Genomic DNA, 15,507 nt, shown 5'->3' with positions numbered 1-15,507 from the left:
ATCATTCAATTTTTTAAAAACCATCTTTAGTGAGATATCACTTGTATACAGTAAAATTCACCAGCTTTAAGTGTATAATTCCATGAGCGTTGACCAATGAATGTAGTCAGGCAATCACACCACAGTCGAGGAATAGGATGTTTTTGTCACTCCCCAGGAGTTCCCTCATACCCCTTTGCAGCCAGTCCTCTCTCCACTCCCTGGCAATCACTAACCTGTGTTCTGTCTCTATAATTATGTCTTTCTTAGAATTTCCTGTATATGAATGCACTCAGTGTATAGTCTTTTGTGTCTGGCTTATTTCATGTAGCATAATGCTTTTTGAGATTCATCAGCATATTTCCTTTCTCCCTTTTATCATGTTTTCCCTCCACTTTTCCGAATGTATGGAGCATATTTACAATAGCATTTTGTGCATCCTTGTCTGCTGGTACTCTTATTTATGGTCTGTTGCTATTGATTGACTTACCTCCTGGTTGGTGGGTCATATTTTCCCGTTTCTTTGAATGGCTGGAATTTTTTGTTGTATGCCAGATGTTGTAAATTTTACATTACCAGGGGCTGCACTTTGTTTTATTCCTTTAGGTAGTGTTGGACTTTGTTCTTGGAATTAGTTGGATCCTTTTGAGACTTGCTATTAAGGTTTGTAAGGGTGGATCCACAGCAACTTTGAGTCTAGGGCTAATTTAGCTCCACGACTCGTGTGACTCTCCATTTTGGAAGGTGACAGTACACACTGTTGCCAATTCCGTATGAGCTCTGGGAACTGTTGAGTCTGCTGCTTTCTGCTGGCTTTTTCCCCAGCCCCTGGTGGTTTCTTCTCAAGCACAAGCAGATGACACTCAGCCAGAGGCTCAAGGGGACCCTTCTGTAGACCCTCACACTTCTCTCTTTGTACACTTCTCCCTCCTTTCCTGTACGCTGCCCGGCAAATTCTAGCCACCTTAGCATCCCCAACTCTGATCGCTGGTGTCCCAACTGAGGAGACTAGGTTCCTGTCCCTGGACAGCAGCCTGGGACCTGTCTCTAGGCAGTCACGGGGCAATCCAGAGGCTTCTGTATTGTTTTCCCTCTCCCCAGCAGCATAGTCCTGCACTGCCTGTGGCCTGGTGTTTGAAAACCATTGTATATACATTTTGTTTTATGTGATTTGTCCAGTTTTCTGTTGTTAACGGCAGAAAGGTAAAACTGGTCCCGGGTATTTTACCATGGCCAGAAGTAGAAGTCTCTTTTTCTAAATGCAGAGTTAAGCGTGTATTGGTATTTCTAGGGAAAAACTTGGGCACAGGGCTCAGAGATTCTCAATATACTTAAATGTAACATACTTTAATGTCTGCTTTAGTGTAGGACATATGTCATAACTTAAGTGATGTTCTTCAGTGTTCACATTAAGCGAGTCTAAGTTTGAGTGTTATTCTCTGGTTAACTTGAAATTATTTACACAAAGTATTAATTTTGGGTTATTTGTAGCAGACTTACCTAGGGTGGCTTTGCGTCAGTGGATGGATATGTTAGCATTCTAAGCACGTTTGTTAACCATCTGTGTTTCTGATCAACTGATTAATTTATCTTTGGAGGTATATGACACTTGTACTTTAAAAAATACGAATTTGTTGGCTCCCTAATATATGTGAGAAGATGACTGCAACCCTTTCTTATTTGTGAGTATTTGTGGTTGGGAAGACCCTTAAGCAGTGCTGAGCCCTTTGCGTGCTGATCTTTTGAATTTAGGCTTGCTCTCCATGATGTCTGGTCGTGGACGTCTGTTCATAGATTTACGTACCATAATGTCAAAACCCAGTTCAAATATTTAGTCCGCGGTTTGAGAAATGTTTGTTATAATCCATTCCTATGTAAGGAAGATGAACAGACTGGGATTAAAAATATGATTTTACATTATTACGGATATGCTATTGTTGTCTGATAGTAGTTTTGGGGAAATGGTAACATAAAACCAAACTCTTAGGAGGAAAGTTTGGGGCTCTAAATGGCTCCATCTCTGGTCTCGTGTGTAAAATTATTTGCAGCATAGTTCATTGGAATGAATATTGAAGTCGAGGGACCTAGATTCTCGTCTTGGCTGTGCCACCTGTTAACGTGTAACTGCAGGCCAGTCACCACCTTTGTGGGAGTCACCCAACCTGCAAAGTGAAGATAATAGTTAATATTGTACCTACTGTTAAGGGATAGAAGAATGTTAAATGAGATATATTGAAAATGTTTAATGATGCTAATGTGCCATGAAAATATTAATTGTTAAACTTCATTTTGTACATTATTACAAAATCTGCTATCAACATCTACTGTGACAGAATACAAAGCAAGATTTGTTTGTATTTATATTTCATACAGTTTGTTATGTGAAAATATTTTATGTTAGGAGGGAGGAACCAAACATAGGACTGATTGATAGAATGTAGACAGAGGAGATTGCTCTCTTTTTCCCCACTCCTTTTTCTTAGTGTTATTGTTTTCCTCCTCTTGATTTTCCAGGCAAAGAATGTATACAGCAGTTAGCCGAAAACACCAGGTATTTCAGAAGACGTCTGAAAGAGATGGGCTTCATCATCTATGGAAATGAAGATTCTCCAGTGGTGCCTTTGATGCTCTACATGCCAGCCAAAATTGGGTATGTTTTATTGCAGATCACAGATGGGTCTCTAATTAGACTTAAGGTTTCTGTGCTGTTAGACTCAGGCTTATGTATTTTGTCAGGAAAAATTGTCTTGGCTTCATTATATTAACCTACCTTCATTTGCTAGAAATTCCGTAAATAGTGGATTCCAATTTATGAAATAATGTTAACTTGTTAGTCTTTCATTAAACAAATACTGAGTTCAGTGCCCTCTTCTAGGAGATTGGCATAGATCAGTGAACAAAACACAAAAATAAAATCCCTGTCCTTGTGGAGCTTAATGTTCTAATGGGGCAGAAGTCAGACAAACGTAATAAATAAGTTATGTAATTTGTTAGAAGATGTTACATGTTATGGGGAAAAGTAGAGCAGGGCATGGGGGATGGGGAGAGTACCCTGTGGGTGGGCAGATGACAGTATTAACTTGGAATGGTCAGGGTGAGCCAGTGGAAAGGGAAGGTGACATGTGAGCTTGAAGGAGCTGAGTTAGCCACTTAGAGAAAGAAGTTCTCTGCAAATGCCATAGCACAAGAACATGCTTAGTCGATAGAGGGGTAGCAAGAAGGTGAGTGGAGCTGAAATGCAGTGCCCGGAGGGGAGTCATGAGCCTTGAGGTCAGGGTGTGTTGTTGTAGATTACACCAGTTTCTTTGATTTGTGCAACTCGTGTATAATGGAAAGCCTTGCTCTGGAACCGCTTCCAGTGTGTTTGACAAGTCCAGGTATATAACAAAACCAGAAGACATTTGAAAAGTAATTTAAAAAAAAAAGGAAGGAAGAAAGAAAAGTAGTATGAAGTGAGCAAATATAGTTACTTGCAAAGTAGGCAAAACTGCATCAGAGATTAGAAAGGAGTTATCTGGGGCGCCTGGGTGTCTCAGTCGGTTAAGCGTCCGACTTCAGCTCGGGTCACGATCTCGCGGTCCGTGAGTTCGAGCCCCGCGTGGGGCTCCGGGCTGATGGCTCAGAGCCTGGAGCTTGCTTCCGATTCTGTGTCTCCCTCTCTCTCTGCCCCTCCCTTGTTCATGCTCTGTCTCTCTCTGTCTCAAAAATAAATAAACGTTAAAAAAAATTTTTTTTAGAAAGGAGTTATCTACTTAGTATAGACTCAGGTTAAAAAAAAGGCACATTTTTTCAGATTTGTGGGTTTTGACTGATCTTAAATATAAAACTGGATAAGGATCGTTTCTCAGGTTTAATTGAACTCATTAAAGAAGCAGATATTTTTATTCATCTTTGATTCCCCAGTGCCCACCATGATCCCTGTCACTCAGAGGGCACTCAGTAAATGTTTATTAAAGTGGATATAGGAGGGAAAATTAAAGCGGAGAAGTACGGTGATTGCAAAGATAACGAGGAGGAAATTGGGGAAAAGTGCCCACTGAGGGAAAAAAAGTTCAGTTTTCAACAGGAAGTCCTATGCGCATTTGGCCTCATAGCCTTACAGGGATGGAGGAAATGAACCAAAGCAGAGGTGTAGATTTTCTCCCTCTTCTTTAAATGGAATTATCATAAATAAACAAAGAGTTGTGTGGTCTGAAGGACTTAGTCTAGAACTGTTTCTTTCTTTCCTTTTTTGAAAATGTTTATTTTGCGAGGGGAGGTTGCAGAGAGAGAGGGGGGAGACAGAGAATCCCAAGCAGGCTCTGAGCCACCAGCACAGAGCCCGATGCAGGGCTCAAACCCATGCACTGTGAGATCATGACCTGAGCCGAAATCAAGAGTCGGACGCTTAACCATCTGAGCCACCCAGGTGCCCCAGAACTGTTTTTTTTAGAGAGGACTATGTCTGACCTATTCTACACAAGGGAAACCTGACTGTGCAAAATGATTAAGATTTAGAAAGGGTGAATAAAGCACTAGACCGTTCAGGAGGGTGACTGAAGATGTAGGGTGCTCGGTGTCAAAAGAAGTACTAGAGGAAGTGGAGAGAGGGTGGCACTTACATAATTGGTTACTCATGTAACTAAAGTGTGGAGGATTTTTTATTCTCAAACAAATGCTTTAAAGAGCTAAGGGAATAGTCAAGAAGGAATAAGGTAGGTCAGCAAGAGGGAAAGACAAGAAACAACATAATTAGCAAATAAGAACTTACATGAAAGTTAGAATTCTGTTATTTAGACAAGATATAGATGTGGAGTGAGGCCACGTGCCATCACTTTGGTTTAGGGTGGAGAGTTAAATAAATTTTGTGTAGTCTGGGAAATCAGCTGAAGCCTGGGGATGAGTTTGCCTCACAGACGCCAAAGGAAATCCTAAATTCCAAATCAGAAATACCTGGTCTTTGGGGCACCTGGCTAGCTCAGTCTGAAGAGTTGTACAACTCTTGATCTCAGGTGAGTTTGAGCCCCACGTTGGGTAGAGATTACTTAAATAGATAAATAAACTTAAAAAAAAAAAAAAAAGAAAGAAATACCTGGTCTGGAGGGCTAATACTAATCGGCCATTCTGCCAGCAGAAAGATGTCCATGTTACAGCAGATCTTTTGCATCCGTAATCTTAAGAATTCTTTAAATTTACGCCAATTCTAATATTTCAAGGACAAGGTTTTAAAATTTTTAGTTTTTTTTAAGTGTTTATTTATTTTTGGGAGCGGGGTGGACAGAGACAGAGGGAAACACAGAATCTGAGGCAGCCTCCAGGCTCTGAGCTGTCCACACAGAGCCCAGAGCTTGCCTCGGATTCTGTGTCTCCCTCTCTCTCTGCCCCTCTCCTGCTCTTGCTCTGTCTCTTTCTCTCTCTCAAAAATAAATAAAGTATTTAAAAAAATAAACTCAAGTTTATTTTGAAGCCTCTGAACCACTCTTATGTGTCAGGGACACTTTAAGGCTATAACTGCAAATCACTTTAGTCAAGCCCTATTAAAAATTGGTCTGTGACAACTATATTCTTTATCTTTGTGAAGGAAACCATTTGGGAGAAGACCACTTTAGGACTGAATTAAAGAAGTCTGGCAATTTTAACTTGAAAAGAAGTTAGAGGAAATTTCTAACAGAAGTCTCCAATGCCTGTGTCTCCTGAGTTTAAATCATTCAGGACCAAAGACCTTTGGACCGTAGTTTATTATTCTTCCTGATTCTTACCCTGCTTTCCCCTTGCAGCGCCTTTGGACGGGAGATGCTGAAGCGGAATATCGGGGTAGTTGTGGTGGGGTTTCCTGCTACTCCCATCATTGAGTCCAGAGCCAGGTTTTGCCTGTCAGCAGCTCATACCAAAGAAATACTTGATACTGTAAGTAGACACTTTGACCTTGATATAAACATACCTACACTAAGCACACCTAGATGTCAGATGAAATTAATCATCTGTTGACCTTGAAGTTCTTTGAGCACCTGAGGTATTGACTGGTAAAATGGAGGAGGGAGTGTACAGTGCTGCTTCAAACACTGCAATTTACAAAATAAATCGCAAAGCCATTAGCAACACCCACTAGACCCATCAGAGCTCTGGGAATTTCTCGCTTTATCTTGTTCTATTCTGTCCCTTATTATGGCCACTATAACTGTGTAATTGTCCTTGCGCTATTTCTACTGCAAGCCTTTTTTTTTTCTTTAACTTTATTTATATTTTTAATCACATTCTAACACTGGGAAATTAGATTCACTGTATTATTGATACTGTATCTTTTTCTTTTTCTTTATTTTGATGTGCCTTTCAAATTTTGTCCAATAGATTTTCCAATTTTTCAAAAATCTTACTGGTGAGTTTCTTCATTATTTCTTTTTTAACCCACTGATACCAACTTTTCTTCTATTCTCTTTTATTTGTGTGTTTAAAAGTTTGATGTGCCTTTAACAAAAGATCTGTGTCATTACAAGCAATGGCTACAGCAGTACACTGTCTTCTAACAACAGCTTTGACTCCCAAAGACTATACACATTCATGAAAGAATTTAGATGTAGCCAAGATATTGAAGTAGATTTATGTTGCCAATAAATATGTTTGCCAGTTGAGAATTCTCACCCTTTCTGTAAGATCCACTTAAGGAATTGTTTGATTTTGTCTCCCATTTAGTTTTTCTTGAAGCATAAAGTGCATTTTTTGAAACCAAAGGTTTCTTGAAGTTGTTTTGTCCTAGAATATTTTATGGAGGTAAACATGAGCCTTATGAGGTACAAATGCATTTTGTGTGTAATGAGCCGTGTGACATGATTACATAGAAATGCCATAAAATTCACACACAGAAAAACCAAAACCAACCTCTAGAGCTAATAAACATAGCTAGCAGAGTTGCAGAGTAAACAATCAGCACAGGGGCACCTGGGTGGCTCAGTTGGTTGAGCATCTGACTTCGGCTCAGGTCATGATGTCACAGCTCGTGAGTTCGAGCCCCGGGTTGGGCTCTGTGCTGACAGTTCGGAGCCTGGAGCCTGCTTCGGATTCTGTGTCTTCTTCTCTCTCTGCCCCTCCCCCACTCATGCTGTCTCTGTCTCTCAAAAATAAATAAACATTAAAAAAATTAAAAAAATAAAATAAAAAAATAAACAATCAGCACAAAGTTAGAACGTTTCCCAATACCAGCAGTGAAGAAACAAAAAGGAAATTAAGAAAATTTCATTTATGCTAGCATTCAAAACAATAAAATACCCAGGAATAAATTAAACCAATGATATGAAAAACTTGTATACTGAAAACTCTAAAATGTGTAGATCTAATGCAGTCCCTGTCAAAATTCCAGTGGCTTTTTTTTTTTTAGCAGAAATGGAAAAGCTGATCCTCAAGTTCATAAGGAACTGTAAGGGGCCCCCGATAGCCAAAACAGTATAGAAATGGAAAATCTAAGTTGGAGGAGTCAAACTCTCCAGTTTTGAAACTTACTACAAAGTAATTAAATCAGTGGGGTGCTAGCTTAAGGGTAGACGTATAGACCAATGGTGGTGAGAGTCCATAAGTACACCCACGCACCTATGGCCAATTGATTTTTCCACAGGAGAGCTCAGACTAGTTAATGGGGAAAGAATGTTCTCTTCAGCAAGTGGTACTGGACAACTGAATAACTATATGCAAAAGAATGAAGTTGGCCCCTACAACATGGATGAACCTTGAAAACATTATGCTAAGTAAAAGAAGCCAGGCACAAAAGACCACATTATATGAAGTGTACAGAACAGGCAAATCCATAGGGACAGAAAATAGATTGGTGGTTTTCAGGGCCTGGGAGGAGGCAGGGATGAGGATGAGAGTGTGGGGTTTCTTTTTTGAGGTGGTAATGCTTTAAGATTGCATGGTGAAAGTTGTACACCTCTGTGAATATACTAAGAAACACTGAATTGTACACTTTACAATTTGGGGTGCCTGGGTGACTCAGTAGGTTGAGCTCTTGATTTCAGCTTAGGTCATGATTCCAGGGTCATGGAATCAAGCCCTGCTTTGGGCTCCATGCTGAGCGTGGAGCCTGCTTAAGATTCTTCCACACCCCACCCCACCCCCCACACCCCACCCCACCCCCACCAAATCTCCCTCCCTCTCTCCCTGTCTCCCTGCCCCTCCCCCACTCGCACACTCTCTTGCTGTCTCAAAAATAAAGATTAATCAATTAAAAATAAAAGGTGACTTATGGCATATGAATTGTATCTCAGTAAAACTGTTACTTTTAAAAATGAGAAGGGCAAGGTTATCGATCATCTCTGGGTTACAGCTGTCCTAGAATATTCTCTTATTCAAGGACCAAACTCAATTCTGATTTACTCATCTTTTTTTCCTAAGAACCCATCTCACCCTGTCCAGAGGTTGAGTGTAGATTATTTAACAGATGGTGGAACTTGTAGCAGTTTCTTATTGCTAATCTAACCAGGTAACCTATATAATGGCAAACTAACAGTTTCTAGGTACAATTTTATCTTTAATAAATAAATAAAACCAATTTATCTGAAATATTTGGTGTGGGATCAGAGGAAATCATGTAATCTAGATCCCTTTGGGATACTGTGGGGTTTTTTTTCTTTCTGTCTATTCATTTTCTTTTTTACATCAATAAAAAAAATCAGGTCTTTCTGAAGTCAGAGGTCATAAATGTCCTTTCCTTTGTGATCTTCCATAAGTCATGTGTTGTTTTAAATTAATAAATCCTGTATCAGAGGTCAGGGGGATAAATGGTTAATGGGTTCTTCCAGCTGAAGTCACTCTTAATTTATTTACATATGGAACTTTCGGTTAAACATTTTCTTGAAGATACCACTGTTCTGATAGCATTCTGAAGTGCAGCTCTTAATTTGCTTTCTATATTTTCCACATTTGCGGTGAAAAATTTTTTTTCTTCTACATAAATTAAGGAATACTATTTACCGGTGGGGTTTTTTTTCTCTCTACAAACACTGAGTTTTAAAAGTTAAATTTAAGAACAGGCAAATGTGTCTTTTACTAATAATCAGTTGATTCCCTTTTATGAAGTAGAAGGTATACATTTTCATATGAAATTGTAACCGTAAGAGTGAACAGAAGATGTGTATGACGTGATGGAAATTTAGAGAGTCACACTCGGCTACTACTGCCCACCTTTTCCATTTCTTAGTCTAATTAGGGTGTCCTAGACAGAGCCCTGTCTCCGAAGCTGGGGCCCTTTGCCCCAGGTTTGTTACTGGATCCACGGGGTAACATCCACAGGCGCTTGGGGAATGAATAATAGGGCTGGAGAGCTGCCATGCAAACTGCGTTCTGTGACCTGCGTGAGGCACTCTTAGTAAAAAGCCTTAGAACCTAGGATTACAAATTTTTGCTGTCTTTGGATTTCTTTGGGAAGTATCTGGGCTTAGAGTTTCTCTGTCCTTCTATTAGATTTTTTCTGAGAAATTGTGAACACATATCGCTTTCTTATATTGGATCCTCTAATCTGACTCTCTGGGCTGCTTTTTGGAAAGATTAAGTCTGTGAACTGACTGTGATTCGTGCACTTTGCTGTATACATGTTATACTTCAACCGAGAGTTCATTTTTTAAAAAACATACACGTATAAAAAATAACAATTACCTCTACCAGATAGGACTGGTGTAGCAATCAGGAAGAGATTTTTTGGGGTGCCTAGGTGGCTCAGCCGGTTAATCATCCAACTTTTGATTTTGGCTCAGGTCATGATCTCACTGTTGTGAGATTGAGCCCCGCATCGGGCTCTGCTCTGACAGTGCAAAGCCTGCTGGGGATTTTCTCTCCTTCTCTCTGCCCCTCCCCCGCTCACACATGCACTCTCAAAAAAAAAAAAAAAAAAAAAAAGGCGGGGTGACAGGGAGAGACTTTTCATTTCATAACTTATCTTAGCGTTTGAATTTCTTTGAAAAACAAAAGAGCAAGTTTTACAAGAAAGAAAGTTATACTGAGCTAATTAGTTTTGATGGGAAGACAAGATGATCTCTCAAGATTAGGATTTTGGAGTTCAGACTCATACCTGAGTTTAAATCCTGGTTCTGTCTGTTCTTGCTCCCTCACTTACACCCTGTCCATTACCTACACAGAGTCTCCTAACAGCTTCCCCTTTTTCTTTCTTTCTTTTTTATTTTTTTTATGTTTGTTTATTTTTGAGAGAGACAGAGGGAGGGGCAGGGGAGGGGCAGAGGGAGAGAGAGAATCCAAAGCAGCCTCCAGGCTCTGAGCTGTCAGCACAGAGCCCAACACGGGGCTCAAACTCACAAACGGTGAGATCATGACCTGAGCCTAAGTCTGATGCTTAACCGACTGAGCCACCCAGGCGCCCCAGCTTCCTCTTTTTCTTACTAAGTCTGATCAGCAGCCCACCTTGGGTGGTCTCTTCATCTTGCATGTAGAAGGCATCTCAACACAGACCTCTCATCGGTTTTCTTGTATTTTAATAATAGAAACAACAAGTACTGGAATACGAAAGGAGAGAGGATAGTTGTAGCCAGGCTGACAAGTTCAGGGTGCATATTCCTTTTTCTACCAAGCATAATGTCCTTTGATGAATTATACCCTTTATCCTGCATAATTGCTATTCACAACCCATTATTCATGACCAGCCTGACATTCTTGCTCAAAAAGCAGCTCTTTCCACAGCTGTCCTATAGTCTGATCAGAGTAAATGCACTAGACACGAATGGTCTCATAAAGGATAATCTTGCCATGAGTGTTTTTAGAAAAATAAAGCACCAGGCATGCCTGCATCCTACTGGCTCTGACTAACCTCTGCTCTTACATATTTTAGGCTTTAAAAGAGATAGATGAAGTTGGGGACCTATTGCAACTGAAGTATTCCCGTCATCGGTTGGTACCTCTACTGGACAGGCCCTTTGACGAGACTACATATGAAGAAACAGAAGACTGAGCCTTTTTGGTGCTCCCTTGGAGGAACTCTTCCTACCAGGACAGTGTGTGGCTTTTCTGAGCCAGTTCCAGGAACCATACTTCTGTGGCCATCTCACGTGAAAGACATTTCCTCAACTACTGACGGTGGCCACCTCACTCTAAATGGCATTTTGTAAATAGTAAAAAACTGCTTCACGTTCTTCCTTTGCTACATTTCACCTTTCAAAAAAGAGGTGACCCGCTCTACTTTTTTGTCCATTAAAAATGTTTTATTTTATAACTCTTCTCCTTGTGAAATCACGCTGACCCTAGCCTGTCCCTGGCTAACCACGCAGGCCGTTACCCTCTCCCCGCCGCCTGCAGACTTGGCCCTACAAAAGCTCCTGCTGTCCCCCGCACTACAGCCTAGAGACTCACCCGGCCCTCCTTCCCAGGGAGCAAGTGCCTTCCGCTTACTTCCCATCCAGGTCTCAGAGGCCACCAGCCTCAGAATCCTTATTTAACCTGTCAAGGATTCGACCAAAGTGTTCCTTTCATCTCAAGCTTAGCCATTTAAGAAAAACCTAAACACTAACATTGCTAAAACCGCCCCTCATTATGTATCTCCCTCTGGCCAGCAGCCTCCCAAGGCTTGGTCTTGTTCCGTTTTGTTCTGGTCACCAGAGGATTTCTTCCTTCACCATCAAATATTTCTTTGTAATGGTCACCGTCTGAGGGCTATGTCCACTTTCTTGGGTTTTCCCCAAGCTCTAAACTAACACTCCCACTTGCTATTTAAAACACTTAAATTGTTCAAAAAGTACCCACATCCCACCCTGGTCAGACCTGTTGTGGTGGAGCTGACTCACACCTCACTGTGTGTTCTGTGTCTACCGCTGTTTGGCAGAGTGACCTGCCATCCTGCAGGGGTCAGAGGGCCGGGGCAGTGTGGAGAGAACGGATTACTCCCGGTGGAACATCTGTGGTTGATTCATACTGTTTACTTTTCTGCCTGGGTCTGGGTCCAGATTAGGATTTAAACTGATAAAGGAAAATGTTGGTAAATCCTCTACTCAGAAATCATTTGTCATGTTCCTCTTTAAGGATTAAAGTTATTAACTTACCCTTTTTAGAAGCTGACCCATTTAAATATTACTCTTCTGACTGCTAGTTCTCTTTTGTTATTCTTGATGTCCTAAGACAATTCTAATCTGGCATCTGGAGGTTAGGGTCTCTCTCTTTTTTCCTTTTTTTTTTTTTCCTCTTGAGCAATCCTGAACACCTGTATCTCTTTGCTAAACTGGGATCCTCTATTTCGACTCTTTGCAGGTAAGGGGACTTCATTCAGAGAGCTTTATACTGCCTGACCAAAGAACAAATCTGAAAACCACCGTGTTAAAGCTCTTACTTTTTTCTGTTGACCAAAGCTTAAGTGAAGAGGACTTTTGACTTTATTATATCCAAAATCAGCTTGTCTTTTAGTAGCCATCAAGTAATTATGGGGGAAGGATCGGGAACAGAATGGAAGAACACTGTGTGAAAGTAGTTTTGCACATCTCTGTTTTTGAAATCACTCCTTGAACTGGTAAAAATACTCAGTCCAAATTCTCCTGGGTATCTTGTCATCAGCTGTGGTGTTTGTGCAGATACACGTAGGGGAGGACAGAAGCAATATGATTGTTGGGGAAGTTTTGTTTTCACGTCTTACGTTATCTTTGGTCACTCTCAACATCTTGAGAGCCTTCAGCCTTTGAAATACTCCAAGGTTTTGTTTTACTTTTTTAAACAATAGAAAAGGTGAATGAAAGAAGCAAGTAGAAATGCAGGGACTATATTTAGCATGTGTAAATGGAAGTAAAGAGATTGTGTCGACTAAGTAACTAGTCCTGTAAAAATACATTGCTAACCTTTCCCCTACATCTAGTTCCTCACCACAGAACCCCACTAGAGCACCAGAGTTTGCACTGTAGTTACTATCAAATGTTGTAGGGTTTGCAAAAGTCACAAACTTTAAGCAATGAACTTACCTGCTACTCTTTTTACTTTGGCTTGCATGAAGTCACTGCAATTTAAAATGTCAGTATGGGCACTTAAATATATATATATATCTATACATATCTATGTATATATATGTATAGATAGATATATAGATAGATACACACACACACACACATCACTTTGCTGGTGCAAAGTTATGTCAGGATAAATGTAGTTAAGTTACAAGTTTATTTTTGAAGAGACAAAGCTGTGAGGCAAAGCAGGATATCTGCTTTCTAGAGAACAAAATGTTACACTCGCTGGTTGTCTCTTCTTGGAAACTGTAATATAAATCTAGGGTCCAGTCATATCACAAGTATCATTATGTAACCAAGCATCTGGGGAAATACAGGTGTATATATAAATATAGTCATTGGGAATGAGTAGACATAGGCATTGTTTGGTGCATGGTTTAACACAGCCTGATTCACAAATCTGATGGGATGCAAACAGGTAGCAGCTAACTATTACTGCCAAAGCTGAGAATCGGAGTCAATCAGTAGAGATGGGGCTGAGCTTACCACTTTTTCTCATCCCTCTTTCTATTTAGCATTGCCTTTATCCATTTCAGGTTTATAAGACCTTTTTTTGCAGATCACATCAGAAACCAGGAAATTTATACCTAGAAGACATCACAATCACAAAGAATGGATCAAGAGGCAGTGGCAGATTCTCCTCCTGCCTTTATTTTAAAAGCTTTACCCCAGAATATGGCATACGCTCTACAGCAAGTAAATATGCAAAGAGTATTTTCAGGACTGGGGTCTTTGGAGCACTTCAACTTTTTGCTTTGCTCTAGAAAATGTCTTCCCTTTAAAAATCACCCTAGGAGCACCTGGGTGGCTCAGTTGGTTAAGTGTCCTACTCTTGATTTCAGCTCAGGTCATGATCTCATGATTTGTGAGTTCATGCCCTGAGTTGGGCTCGAGCTGACAACACAGAGCCTGTTTGGGATTCTCTCTCTCTCTCTCTCTCTCTCTCTCTCTCCCTCTCTCTCTCTCTCTCTGTCCCTCCCCCACTCACATGCACACTCCTCATACTCTCTCAAACTTAAAAAAAATCATCCTAGTCTAGGGGCACCTGGGTGGCTCGCCTGGGTAAGCGTCCAACTCTTGATTTCATCTCAGGTCATGAGCCCCAGGATCATGGGATGGAGCCCCGCGTGGGGCTCTGTGCTGAGCGTGAAGCCTGCTCAAGATTCTTTCTCTTTCCCTCTGCCTCTCTCCCCATCTCATGTGCGTGCTCTAAGAAATAAAAAAATAAATCATCTCCAGAACCCCCAAATACTGCTTGCTTGTTTGAAGAACTTGACATCTTAGTCCTGTAGTTACTATCTTAAGTTTTCATGATAGGGTGAGGACTTCAGAAGGTCACAGCATCCTTCTTCCTGATGCAGTCATGCAAGGTGAACAGAAATACCCTATACAACTAAGGGCTAGGTGTTTGCTCAGTGCCCTTTCAGAAGCCCAGGAATTGAATATTCTGCCAATGATTTTTCTCTGTAATCCCTCCCTCCTATATTTGGCCTTTCTTTCTCTACCTTCCGATTCTTGATTGTTAGAATTTCAAGTCCAGAGAAAACATACGTGGTGGTGCTGTGTTTGGAGGATCGCGAGGTCAGATACTCTTTTCTTGGGACACTCAGCCTTACCTTTCAGGGGAGATAGTGAGCTTCTTTGTGCCCTACTTGAGGGAACTTATATCTAAGTTTGTTATGACTATTACAGTCTAGCTGAACTTCCTAGTGTTTAATATGCTCTGCTTCATTTCTGTTAGTGAAAACCAGGAGAAAATGGCTTACGTGGAGAGATTTCCTGGCTTCTCAGGGAAGGGGGAAAAGGGGACGCTATCTACCACTACCTCCCTGTTTTTCCCCCCACCCCGCCCCCTCTCCAAATCGATAAGGCTCTGGCCCCAATCATACCAGATTGGGCAGCTTAGGCAGTGAAGAAAAAGAATTTGGGCAATTCTTGTTTTGTAAGAATTTGTCGGGATGTGGCAAAACCATCGACAGGAGATCAAATACAACTGACTGTCTCCTGGCTCTCTTGTGTGAAGAACGGCTGGGGCCGAATTCCCAGGGTGTCTTTCCTTCCCTGGTGTTCTAGGTAAGCCACCATGGGCTTTAATCTCTGGTGGCTATAACCTGTGCGGTTAGAAAAGGGGAAAGAGTGTAGTGCTTTTCCTCTGTCTGCCTTCATGAAGTTCAGAACTGTTGACCATCTCCCACAGGTAAAATCAGCATAGGCTGAAGGGGTCGTGAAGCGGGAGTCATGAAAATCAAAAGATTCTTCTTGGCTGTTGAGCAGCTATTTGCTTAAATGCAGCCCGAGAACATAAGATAAACTGCTACCTGCTTAACACGGAAGCTCAGTGCCCCGCAGGCATCTTAATCCATTAAGCCAGTTAATAAAAATCCCTTCCACGCAGAGAAAAGCATATCTATCTTCTCCTCAGCTTTGACCACAGGAAATGTAGTGTTTGGGCTCCTGCCCAATTCCCGTGTGCCCAGATAGCCTAATGAGAAGGTTGGCTTCCCGCCTTCTCATCCAGAAGAGACACCACGACCAGCCAATAATCCTTTTGCTTTTAATTTTATGGACAATG

The 15,507-nt window shown here is 41.1% G+C and overlaps 1 protein-coding gene and 1 long non-coding RNA gene across 2 annotated transcripts in view; one reads left to right on the top strand and one right to left on the bottom strand.

The window, feature by feature from the left end:
• SPTLC2 (serine palmitoyltransferase long chain base subunit 2) overlaps positions 1–11,164 on the top strand; it is a 103,491-nt gene extending 92,327 nt beyond the window's left edge. The window contains exons 10-12 of the mRNA XM_003987869.5: positions 2,494–2,629; positions 5,736–5,865; positions 10,784–11,164. Coding sequence (XP_003987918.1) covers positions 2,494–2,629; positions 5,736–5,865; positions 10,784–10,903 — 386 coding nt within the window. The 3' untranslated portion in view covers positions 10,904–11,164. The remainder of the gene's footprint in view (positions 1–2,493; positions 2,630–5,735; positions 5,866–10,783) is intronic.
• Positions 1,878–7,716, bottom strand: LOC123386156. Its single transcript, XR_006599845.1, has 2 exons — positions 6,835–7,716; positions 1,878–2,141 (listed from the first exon to the last, which is right to left on the bottom strand). It is a non-coding gene; the product is annotated as an uncharacterized LOC123386156 (long non-coding RNA).
• Positions 11,165–15,507: the final 4,343 nt, after the last annotated feature.

This window comes from Felis catus, chromosome B3, assembly GCF_018350175.1.
Source record: "Felis catus isolate Fca126 chromosome B3, F.catus_Fca126_mat1.0, whole genome shotgun sequence".
NCBI lineage: Eukaryota > Metazoa > Chordata > Mammalia > Carnivora > Felidae > Felis > Felis catus.
The sequence above is the reverse complement of the archived record's forward strand: the minus strand, read 5'-3'. Positions and strand labels throughout refer to the sequence as shown.